This window comes from Myotis lucifugus, unplaced genomic scaffold, assembly GCF_000147115.1.
Source record: "Myotis lucifugus unplaced genomic scaffold, Myoluc2.0 scaffold_116, whole genome shotgun sequence".
NCBI classification, from domain to species: Eukaryota; Metazoa; Chordata; class Mammalia; order Chiroptera; family Vespertilionidae; genus Myotis; species Myotis lucifugus.
The window spans coordinates 1,677,097-1,690,072 of NW_005871164.1; the positions used below are offsets into that span (position 1 = coordinate 1,677,097).

The 12,976-nt window shown below is 40.9% G+C and overlaps 1 protein-coding gene across 1 annotated transcript in view; it reads right to left on the minus strand.

Moving 5' to 3' along the window:
- NCKAP5 (NCK associated protein 5) overlaps nucleotides 1–12,976 on the minus strand; it is an 859,015-nt gene that overhangs the window by 118,581 nt on the left and 727,458 nt on the right. The window contains exon 11 of the mRNA XM_023757884.1: nucleotides 10,043–10,162. Within this exon, the coding sequence (XP_023613652.1) occupies nucleotides 10,043–10,162 (120 nt within the window). The remainder of the gene's footprint in view (nucleotides 1–10,042; nucleotides 10,163–12,976) is intronic.

The window sequence follows — 12,976 nt, forward strand, 5'->3', positions numbered from 1 at the left end:
AAGCAATGACACAGCAGTTTCCCTGAAGGCACTGTGCAGGCATACCTTTCTATAACCCAAATACTGATATTTGGCAAGAAGCCTCTCTTGTCTGAATTGATATAAAGATGTGCAACTGACCAGCCAGTGTGAAGCTGCTTTGTGGGGCTACTTTGAAGAACTGTTTTGTCTGATGGCTCCTTGTTAGCAATGGCTACTTGGTCTGCAATAACGTCTCTTTTTATATGCCTACAACTTCTCATGTCTTAATCCACTGCCAGCATCTGTGGGGATACAACCCCTAGCAGAGAAGGAGCTGTGCTCCGACAAGGATGTTATAAATATAAGATATGAAAGCCTCATAGTAACCACAAAGGAAAAGCCTGTAGTAGTTACTCAAAAGATTATGATAAACAAGTAAACGTACTGCTATGAAATGTCATCAAATCACAAAAGAAAACTGTAAGAGGCAAAAAACAAAGGATCTATAACACAACCAGAAAACAATGAGCATAATGGCATAAGTCCTTACCTACCAATAATTACTTTAAATATAAATGGATTAAATTCTTCAAACCAAAGACACAGAATGACTGGGTGTATTTTAAATGATCTAATGCTATGCTGCTTAAAAGACACTCATGTTAGCTTTAAAGACACACAGTCTGAGAGTAAAGGGATAAAAAAAAGACATTTTAAGCAAATGGGTAGCTACACTTATATCAGACAAAATAGACTTTAAGCTAAAAATGACCAAGAGACAAAGAAAGTCATTACATAATGATAAAAGGGTCAATCTATCAAGAATATATGACAAATGTAAATATTTATGCACCCAACATTGGGGCACTTAAAATCAAATAGTAATAGAAGTAACAGGAGAAATAAGTAGCAATACAATAATAGTTGGAGATATTAATACCCCACTCTCAATAATGATCAGACAGAGAATCTATATGGAAAGTGGATTTGAACAACTCTTGCGTTGAGCGTCTGCACCCCCCTTCCCCACCCCCTGCCCCGAGAGGGAGGCGACCAGAGGCAGCAATCAGGGGGTGGGCGGTGATTGGGGGGCAGGGCAGGCCAGCGGGCGGTACCAGGCTGCCAGCCAAGGCAGGTGCCAGTGGGGGCCCCCCAATCACCCTGCCCGCCAGTTGTCCCACAGATTGGCCCTGATCACTGGTAGGCCTAGGGACCCTACCCTATATTTAAAAATTAAAACCTGGCAAGGCTACTCTAACACTGAAAAAACAGGATGATGCAGCGATGATATGCATGGACTCTGGTTTGCACATTTTGTGGTCAGCCCTGATTCTGACACAACTGCGTGACAAAGCCAATTACTTAAGTTCTTTCTGTTTCATTTTTTCCACCCATATGATGGGAAAATGGTACTATTGCCTCAGAAGGATCATTTTATGTACTACTTTTTATAATCAGGGCAAAAAAATGTAGCTGCCCCTACAACAGCAAGATGCCTTTCACCTGTATGAAAAGTATGGTCACTGGTGCATGCAGCATCCCGGATTGTAAGAGGAATGTCTGACTGCTGGTTTAGGCCGGATCCCCTGAACTGGCAGTCGGACATCCCCCAAGGGCGTAGACTGGGCTGAGGGACATCCCCCGCCCCCCGTGTACGAATTTTGTGCACCAAGCCTCTAGTAAAAGATAAAAATCATATAATTACCTCAAAAGATGTAGAAAAAGCATTTGACAAAATGTACATATTTATGATAAAACTCTTAAAGATTGTGTATAGAAGAACTATATCTCAACATAATGAAGGCCATTTACAATGAGCCCACAGGTAACATCATACTCAATGGTGAAAAGATAAAAGCTTTTCTTCTAAGATCAGGAACAAGACTACTTCTATTCAACATAGTACTGAAAGTCCTAGCTAGAGCAATCATGCAAGTAAAAAAAATAGAATCCAATTTTGAAAGAAAGCAGTAAATAACATAATTTAATATATATAGAAATCCTAAGCACTTCACCAAAGACTATTTGATCTAATCATGAATTCAGTACAGTTGCAGGATACAAAAACAACATAAAAATATAACTAGCATTTCCATAAACTGACAAATAATCTGAAAAATAATAAAGTAAGCAATCCCATTTACAATAGAATAAATAATTTGAATAATTGTAACCAAGGAGGTAAAAGATTTTTATGCTGAAAACTGTAAGACACTGATGAAAGAAACTGAAGCTGACACAGATAAATGGAAAGATATCTTATGTTCATGAAGTGAAAGAGCTAATGTTAAAATGTTCACACCACCCAAATCAATCTACAGACTCAATGCAATCTTTATCGATAACATATTTTACTGTATTAGAAAACAATCCTAAAGTTTATTTAAAACCACAAAATACTTTGAATAGTCAAAGCAATCCTGAGAAAGAACAAAGCTGGAGGCATCATACTTCTTTATTTCAAACTATATTACAAGGCTATAGTAATCAAAACAGTATGGTATTGGCATAAAAACAAACACATTGACCATTGGAATAGAATCAAGAGTGCAGAAATAAACACAAACACATATGGCTAACTAATATTGGACTAGAATAATGAATGGAGAAAAGACAGTCTCTTCAATAAAAGATGTTTGGAAAATTGTATATTCACATGTAAAAGAATGAAACGAAACCACTAAAATTTTACAACACTAGCAAGAATTAACTCAAAATAGCTTGAAGACTTAAACATAAAACCTGAAAACATGCAACTCCTAAAATAAATAGAGAAAAAATCTCCTTGTCATGGGTATTGACAATCATTTCTTGGATATGATACCTAAGGCACAAGCAACATATTAAAAAAAATAAACCAAAGAGAATACATAAGACTAAAAAGCATCTGCACAGCTAAGGGAACCATCAACAAAATAAAAGGTAACCTACTGCCCAACTGGCATGGCTCAGTGGTTGAGCATTGACCTATGAACCAGGAGGTCACAGTTTCATTTCAGGTTAGGGCACAGGCCTGGGTTGTGGGCTCAGTGTGGGGCATGCAGGAGGCAGCTGATCAATGATTCTCTCTCATCATTGATGTTTCTATCTTTCTCCCTCTCACTTCCTTTCTGAAATTAATAAAAAAATATTTTTTTAAAAGGCAACCTACTGAATGGGAGACCACACATCTGATAAGGTATAATATCCAAAACATACTAGTATAAGAAATTCATACAATTCAATATCAAAAAACAATCCCATTAAAAAATAGGCAGATGACCTGAATAGACAGTTCTTCAAAGAGGACATACAGATGGCCAACAGACATATGAAAAGATGCTCAACATCAGTAATTATCAGGGAAATTCAAATCAGAACCACAATGAAACATCACCTCACACCTGTTAAAATGGCTATCATAAAAATTACAACCAATATAAGTGTTAGAGATGATGTGGAGAAAAGAAACCCTCCTGCACACTAGGTGTGAATGTAAATTGGTGCAACCACTGTGGAACACACGTCTGGAGGTCCCTCAAAAACTTACAATAGAACTACCATGATCCAGCAATTCCACTTGGAAATAAAAAATATGACCACCTCAAAGAAGAGATATCTTCGGTACCTCCATATTTATTGCAGCATTATTTACAACTAGAGGCCTGATGCACAAAATATGTGCAAGGGGCTCGGCCCTCGCAGTCCCTCGCAGCCCCTTGCAGCCCCTCACCGCTCTGGCCGGCCCTCGCAGCCCCAGCTTCGTCTGGAAGGTCCTCTGGATGGTGGTTCTGCATTTCAGTCTAATTAGCATATTAGATCTTTATTATATAGGATAGCCAGGACATGGAAACAATCTAAGTATCCATAAATGGGCAACTGGACAAAAGAAATTGTAATATACTGTATATATAATGCTAAGTAGAATAAGTCTGAGAGAGAAACGTGATTATTATATGATCTCACTTATATGTAGAATCTACACAAAACAAACTCCTAGAAGCAGAGAATAGATTGGTGGTAGCCAGAGGCATGTGATGGTGGGGGTCAGGGAAACTGACAAAGTTGATCGAAGGTATCAACTTCCATTTATAACATAAATTAGTTCTGGAGCTATAATGTACAACATGGTGACTACAGTTAACAATATCATGCTGTATATTTGAAATCTAAGAGAGTAGATCATAAAAGCTCTCATCACAAGAAAAAAATTGTAACTATGTGAGGTGCTGGATGTGAACTAAACTTATTGTGGTAATCAATATATGTACATATATCAAATCATTATGTGGTATACCTTAAACATACACAATGTTGCATGTCAATTATACTTCAAAACTGAAAGAAAAGGCATGAAGGTAATGAGATTGTTGCATACAAAGTCAAACAAAAAGAAAAGAAAATATCCCCCAACACAGAAAATTAAATTTAAAAAAGCAAGTATGTAAATACTAAGCCATCAACAAGTAGACACTGAATATGTGTTATGAACAGTGGTAACACCTGTGAAGGGTCAAAAGCCCCATTCACCGTTCTTGCCCTCAAGGTGAAATGAAAAGGTAACATGAAATCCCTAGTGCCAGGGGTTGCCCTGCATGACCTCCTCCATGAGAGATGAAGGTTCCATGATTTCATACTGGACCAGGAGCTGCTTAATTGGGTGGCACGGTCATAAGTTACACAGGAGCTTCGCAGGGGAAAGTTAAGGGGGAACCACACTGACCTGGGAGGCCCCTGAGAGGTGGCGACAGGATTGGTGCTTGAGGACAGGTGGAGAGGGAGTGTGTCATGTGGCCAAATAAGATAGATTTGGTCTCTGAAAATAAAGACTGGATGTAGGAAAAAATAATCAGAAGCACCAGTAGGCTTTTCAAATCCTCTCATCTCATCTAAAATAATACAAAACAAACCACCAGCAAACAAAAAGCCAGCACGCTAAGAGGTGACAGCAAGTTTTTACACTTCGGTTCTAAGCTGTCAGATTTTCAACTGTGTGTGTGAATAATCTACATTATAACATTGTTTTCTTTTTATCTTGGCCTAAGGATATGGGTACCAGGACTCTTTGATATATCAGATAAAAAGAAAAAGAAAAAAGTGAGTTAGGCAGGAAATACGAAAACGATGTCCTATCAAGGTAATGATAACACAGGTATCCAAAACAAGACAAAAGCAGAACACACAGGAGGGGACGTCCTTGGGTGCCACACATCAAGAGCCTTTCAGACATGTGTGAACATGGCAGGCTCCTTATTACGACTGTGCTGCAGAACCTCTGATCTGACTCGAGCACAGGTGGGCCAGTTAATCAAAATGTCAGTGCGGAATCTGAAAAAGGTCTCCCCTGCCCATCCGTGTTTCATGCAGAGGGCATGCAGAAAGGAGGTAAAGGGAAGAACTTGAGCCTGACCATGGATTTAAATCTCCTCTCTGTCAATTACCAGCTGGTGACTTAGCTTCCCTGTGCCCATGTCCCCATTGTAAAATGGGTACAGTGATCGTTCCTACCTCATAGAATCTTAATGGAGATCAGATGGGCGAACACTGTAGAGATTACAGAATAGTATCTGATATGTGATAAGCACAATTCATTTACTAAATAGCATTTGATAAGGCCAAATATGCTTCTTTGCCTGAAGATCCTAATATTAGAGTCCTCCAATAATTGTGTGTGTTTTTTTGTTTGTTTGTTTTTTGCATCAAACACATGCTTTAAGCATTGTGTCTGATTTCTAGTTTTTGGTTTTCTTAACAGTGGAACAAGAATTTGAAGGCACCTGGGAGGCAATTTGCATGCAGAATACCTCTATACATAACACAGTAAGTATTTCCTGTTTCCCATATTGTTTTACCGTTAGACACCTATATTTCATTTGATCATGAACATTTATTTTTAGTGACTTGCCTTCCTAGCTACTTTTGAAGCACTCAACTTTGTATTATAGAAATAGTTCTTTTCACATCATATTTCATTGATTTATATAGTAGTTAAAATACATAATTACCATGACATGTACTAGTGTCATAAACATACTGAGTTACAAATACAATCCATTCACAGTGAACATTCAACTCAACTTGTAAGAGCACTAAATACACTTACTTTGGAAAAACCCACACAATTATATGATTTATAAGAGGAAGTAGTGAGTATTGGTTCATCTAGCCAGTAGGTTCAAATAAATTTAGTGAGAGATTCCAGTACCATTAAGATCATTACTTTTAGATTTCCTTTGTGATTCTGGCTTCTCTATTCTTTAGAATTTAGCTTAAATTGTTGATTTCCATATAAAGGGCCCTCTTAATCAGATTTGTTACTACACACAGTCCCAGAGATATCATTCTGAAAATTGGAATCAACAAAGAAGCTTATTGCCATTCTAAGGATTTTAATTTTCAGGTTAGGCTCTTTTTCTTTCCCCTCATGGACCTGGTTAGTTCCCTTTGTAAGTTTCTCAGAATCTGTCAACTGATCTTTAGAACTATCCCTTTTTCTTCTTCCTACAAGAGTTGCCTAATAATGTCCATGCAATCTATTTTTCTGTAATTTTTAGGGACAATAAATATGATGCTTATAAATTATTTTCTTTTCCACCATTTACAATGTATCTACTAAACTCACAATAGTTTCGTTCACCATCTTCTATGTTTCTCTGTAGGCAGCTACGTTGGGTTATGGAGGACCATTAGGCTGTATACAGCCGGTGACCACTAATGCAGTTGTCTCACATTTGCAGAAAATGACTTAGAAACCTCTTCAGTCTGTGGACAGAAGCTATACAGTCTATAATATTTGGGACCAGGCACAGTGGTGAATTTGCCGTATCCACCAGCCACACCCTCAGGAAGACCTGGCTGGTCTGCATGCAGCACAATTCTGAGGCATCCACATTAAACAGGAAAATATAGAAGGAGAGGTGGAAGCATAACGTTCTCTTTGGGGTATGCAAAATAGCTCCCCAACTTGTAGAATAAATTTGTGTAATTTATTCATAATTCCATTCAACAGGTAATGACAGAGCTTTCATAGGCACAAAGCAAGCTCTGGCTGCTTTTCCCTTGGCCAGTGTTCCATATGTATTTGTGCCACCAGAAAATAAAGAGTCACGAGTCAAATACTAAACAGACCACCTGAAAAGCCAGCTATATTGTCTATGACTGTGAGCTGTATGGTATGAGAGGGCAGGCACCGCACTGTCTATCATTCTTCCTCACAGAACTAGTAACAGCCCATCCTTTACATTAGAATGGCTCCTGGAAGTGAGGATTTCTTGGGGAGGAATACGGAGTGTGTGGACTGAAAACACCCAATGAATAAACACCGAGTTCTTTTGTGAGCATACACACCTTTCCCTGCCATTTGGATATGGATGTAAGAAATTTGTGTTGGCCAATGAAAAAGCTTAAATATCTATGGCACTTGTCTTGACTGTCGAAACAAACCATCATAACTCAGAAACAGGGAGTACAAAAGCTTCAAGTTAAAACAGGAAAAACAGAAAAATTCATGAACATGCAATAGCTGTTAAAAATAACTATAAAATAGGATCTTGATTATGAGAGAGGTAAAGAAATACAAGTTTTTACAGATGCAAGATTCTCTATGACCAACATTTATTGTAGTCTGGACTAGAAAACCAAAGAGATAATGATTTTTTTTCCACACAATTTTGAGCCATAAATTATGAATTATGCTCTAACAGAGAAAGAAGAGAGGAAATTGATTTAAGAGATGAGATCTATTTTACAATTCAGAGAGTGTTTTATTTTAATTTGGGGGTGGGGGTGGGGATTACATTTGATGCTCAGCTTTACTGAACATCTTTCTTTCTCTGAAATGAATTGCAATTTTTTTTATCATTTTCCTGAGAAGTCCAGCAAAGATGTTTATGCCAAAGTTCAGAGGGTAAATTAGCAACACTGACTCAATCGTCTGGAAAAGTGCTGTCCTGTAGAATTTTCTTAAGATGATGGAGATGTCCTATAAAAGCCACTGACCAAATGTGGCTTTTCAACACCTGAAATATGGCTAGTTTGACATAGGAATTTCATTTAGTTTACTTTCAATTTCAACAGTGCCATGTGACTAGTGTCTACAGTGCTGGACAGGATAGTTTAGAGTACACCCCTCTCTTTATTCTTTCTTTTAGCCAATTAGGCCAGGCAGCTGGGGGATTATTCTTTGTAAATTAATGTACCTTGCCCCTGTGAAACTTCACATACTCTTTGCTAGCCAAGACTCAGAATGCTCTGAGCAAGGCTCATGGAACTTGTTTGAGCAAATATGCATATTAATAGGGTTAAAAAAAAAAAGCAAACAGCAAAGATCAGCCCTCCAGGCCCTTTTGCTAATTCATGTGTTTTCCTGCAGTCAAATATATTCTTGAGAAATTTGTCAAAATCAGCCGATAGTTTTGATACCTTGTAATTAGCTAGTTATTAATAACTAGAGGCCTGGTGCACGAAAATTTGTGCACTTGGGGGGCGGGGGGGGGTCCCTCAGCCTGGCCTGCGCCCTCTCACAGACCAGGAGCCCCTGAGGGATGTCCCACTGATGGCTTAGGCCCACTCCTCCTGGAAAGTGGGCCTAAGCCGCAGTCTGGCCTCCCTCTGCAGGAGGCAACCCACGGGCCGATTGATCGGGGGACACACAGGATGGCGAGCAGCTGGCCCCACTCCCCGATTGCCCCTCCACCACTGCCAGTCACTGCCGCCCCCTGACTGCCTTCCCCTCCCTCTGCCCACTGGCACCCACCTTGACTGGCCTGGCACCACACGCTCACCAGCCCTGCCCCTGCCGACAGGTCGTTCCACTGTTTGGCCGATTTGCATAGTAGACTTTTATTATATAGGATAGGAAAGGACAAAAGGTCAGAGATGCATTTAGTTTGGGTGAAGCAAGAATGAAGTGAGGGCTTGAAAAGGCCACTGGAAACTTGCCCAGCCTCTGAACTAGAGGATTTCTAAATCTCTTGGGACATTTTGGTGCTGGGGCTGGGAAAGGCCAGACATTATAAGCATGGCCATCTGGGCAGCTTCACCAGGAAGCTGCAATTTCACACTCCCCAGGCAATCACAGGTCCAATTCCTGTAAATCACTGGGGGAAAGGGTCCAACAAAGGAAAGATGGATGCATCCACAGTGATGAAGGAGTGGGGCCAATGCAAGCCTGTGAAAATTTGGGATTACATAATCTACCAGACAAAGGAGGTCACTCTATTGGCTCTTGGCTCTTGTGGCTCTCTTGCATTTGCCTGTGTTCCTGGAAGTTGCAACGCCCATGGCCAAAGACCCCACATGCAATGGACTGATGGACTACAGCTGGAAACACAATCTAAGCTATCCTGATGCTGGCCTGGATTGTTCCCCAACATGGAATGGGAACTCGGAGCAACAGCTTTAATCCTACCTCTGCTAAAGACACAGCTGGACTTCCTCTTTGGCAGGTGAAGGGACATGGAACCTTGGAAACTCAGGGGTTTAATCCTACAGAAATGAAGCTTTCTACAATATCTCATCCATGACCGTGAGTCTCATAAAATTCTTCTTCTTGTGACATTGCAAGAAGCCCACTCCCACCAGCAACAGGTGGGAATAGGGAGAGCTCTCCTTGGATAATAGTAACAGTTTGACTTTGTATGACTTTACATGCTATAAAAGTAAGTAACGGAAGAGTTTGGTGGGAGCATTTAGACAAAAAGAATCTGTAAAATGCTGAAGTAGAATATAGGGAGTCTTGTATTATGAGGAGGAATGAGAGAGAGAGGAGAAAAATCACAGGCATTACATAAAACTCGTCCTTGCTTATTATGGAATACAAGAACACTAATACCGGTCCCCCAAGTAGTCAATTATTTCCTGACTCCATTCCATGATTTTGTTTAATTTACTAGAGGACGCCTTCTCATTGTTCCTTTCACCATTTATTATTTGTTGATGTATTTCTTTAAATGTAGCTTTTAAAAGTTAGAAATTTGAAAGACCTTCAATTTAAATGACATAATATGGTTTTCCCATGGAGATAGTAAAAACTTTTGAACATAAGTAACTTCTTGTCAATAGCATTTCAGTAGCAAAGATTGTTTTCCACAAAAACACATACCTGGAGGAGCAGGTCGGAGGCTGGCCTGAGTCGCTGCTGGAACAGGATACTTAACGTTCGGTTCTGTTGTTCCAAATCGAACACTCGTGTTTTCAACTTTACACATTCCTCCTTTAGATCCTACAACAAACACATTGAAAGGGGGAAAAGTCTATCACTGAAACATACCTTAGCATATTGGGACCATATATTATCTGATATCTCAGACACATTAGTAAGAAAATATTCTTTTTGTTCTTCAAAGCCCCCAGAAATAAATCACACACAATGTTTTCTTCCACGGCCCATTGTCTGATAGAATTATTGTGTGCAGGGAAGACCAATTTTTTTTATAAAAGCAACCTGAAATCAGAAATGCATTAATCTAGCATGCTATTTTTGAAGATGGTAAACCTTAGCGATATAAAGTCAATTTAAGTTTCCACCTGTATAGTTTGCCTTTTCATTGTCTCCATAAAAGCAATCATAAAGCACAAACCACAAGGACAATAATGTTTTTGCAGTGAATAGAGATTTGATGAACTAAAGAAACTATCACTTTTGATGGAGCCTTTCCCGGCCGGCTGTTTGTGGAATGAGCTGAAATTCTCAGCGCTGTGGCTAATAGAGTCGGTGATGCATTTAGCGTGTGGGTGAAGCAAGAATGAAGTGAGGGCTTGAAAAGGCCACTGGAAACTTGCCCAGCCTCTGAACTAGAGGATTTCTAGCTCTCCTGGGGCGTTTTGGTGCTGGGGCTGGGAAAGTAGAGTAACTGCACGTTGTCATCCTCCGGAGCAGCCCCTGGAACTTGCGCAGACACCACCGCAGCCTTTCCCGCTGTCAAGAGGGGAGCCGACACAGGAACATCGGGATTCCCCGAGGCCCACCAGGGATCTGCCTTCCAGGTGGACGTGCCATGAAGACGCTAACAGTATGCAAGTGTCTGCACCCTCTTTGATGGGGATCAAGAGAGACTAGAATAACTCCCCAATTCAAGGTTCTTCAAACGCTGGCTTTCTACATTTTTGACCTTCACCTTTCACTATTTCATGATTTTTTAAAAAAGGTTTCTGCTCTTACCATGCACATAATATGGGTCTGTCTGTTGTTCTCCAAAGCCTTCCCTCTGCCACAACCACGTTCCCTTCTCATCTGCCTCCTTCTCGGGCCAAGTCTGGCTCTGAGTGACATCCAATTCAATTCGAGCTGGCTCCCCTCTGACACTCTCACCCGGTTCCCTCAAAGACTGCTTTCAGTGAGGAGCTCCAGTGAGCCCTCACTGCCTCTTACGTGATATTGAGCATATGCTACTTTGAACTGATTTTAACTTTCATGCTCTAAACTTGTCTTGTCAATTAGATGGCACATTCCTCAAAAGGCAAGTGTCAGAAGATAGTCAAATAAACAACAGCGCAAGCATATTCTTACACTCTTAATCTCTCCCCTAGCACAGCATCTCATGTAGTGGGAGCTTAATGAACTTCTGTGATTATTTTGTTAAAGGGGATGATGACGACAAAATTCTATTCTCTAGAGATGGTGTGGTCAAGAGAGTTCAAGTTTCTCAACTCTTTCAGTTTGTCCATCTCCGTAATCTGACGCGGGGCAGCTCCAGGCTTCACTGAAGGCTCCGTAAGCAACAGAGAGCTCTGGTCAATGGCTCTGACCCCCAGGTTTAAGCAGGAGTCACAGACATGAGCAGGCCTGTTCCACAACCTTGTGTCAACCGAATGTGAAGGTAGAGAGATCCACCTTCTGGACTTTGCCTAAGTAGCCATCGCCATCTCCATGCTGTTCATTGTTACAGGGGGCAAAGGAGCAGGCGCAGGTGTGGCCACTGCGCAGCTTCCACTCTCCTCACCTTTTCAGGTAAATGGGTGGAGCTTATGCACAGGATGCTTGCAACTGATTGCTGCCTACAAATGCAGAGCAGAGCAAAGGAAGGTCAAGTTCAGATGAGGCCCCTGGGTGCCAGGTCTAGGAAGGCAGCCATCCAAGGCAGGGGCAGGGCTATGTGTGTGTGCACATGCGCGTGAATACACCTGCCCCTTGGCAGAGGCTGTTTTGGGGGCCTAGGCACGGTTCAAATTAAAAGCTAAATTTATTTTCTTTATTTAGAATTCAATCTCTTTGTCTCATTAGTGCTAATGCTTGTTCTTAGCATGTATATAACACGTCCGGTTCCCAAACACTAATTTTTGTTACTACTGCTAATTAAGTAATTAATAAAACTTGACTGGGAGGTAAATAAATATTAATAGCACCAGTTAGGTGGGAAACACACTCGTTCTCATTCACAGGAGAAGCTGTGGGGACAGGAGCTTACAACATATGCATTTGCAAGAAGAAAGCAGACCTGCAAGGAATACTATCAGCAATTTCTAGCAGCAAAGCTGAGAATAACTTGGAAGAGCTTTCAGATGGGTAAAAAAAATAAAATAAAAGGAAAAAGAAGGAAATAAAGAAATCAATATGCTCTATAGAGAGGTTTTGTACAAGTGCCCATCACTACGACTGAAGGTGGTAGGAGTCCATTAGCAGGAACAGAATTTATCGACCTGGAGAACTGTTCGTTGCTTGGCTCATCCCCACCAGCACAGGGCAGAGGGGACGTGGGGGCTTCCGGGGTGTGACACTGGTCTTTCAGCCACTGATAAACACCAGTGAGCGGCACTGAAAACTCCCAGACGTAAAAGAATCACCTGTGTCGTTCTTTTAAATATTTTTGTTCTCTTCAGTCAAGCCATAGACAGTAACTTAGGCCAGACAGCTGTCATCACAGGACACTAATCCAAACCATGCATGTGTGCCCATGTGCACATTTACAGACAGAACCAGACCGAGAGATGGAAAGAGAGAGAGAAAAACAATTCCTCTGACCTCCACAGTGCAAGCCGGGCAGCGCGGCAGCTGGCTGGCTGCTTCCCCTGCGCCCACAATGGGAACCGCCGTAAA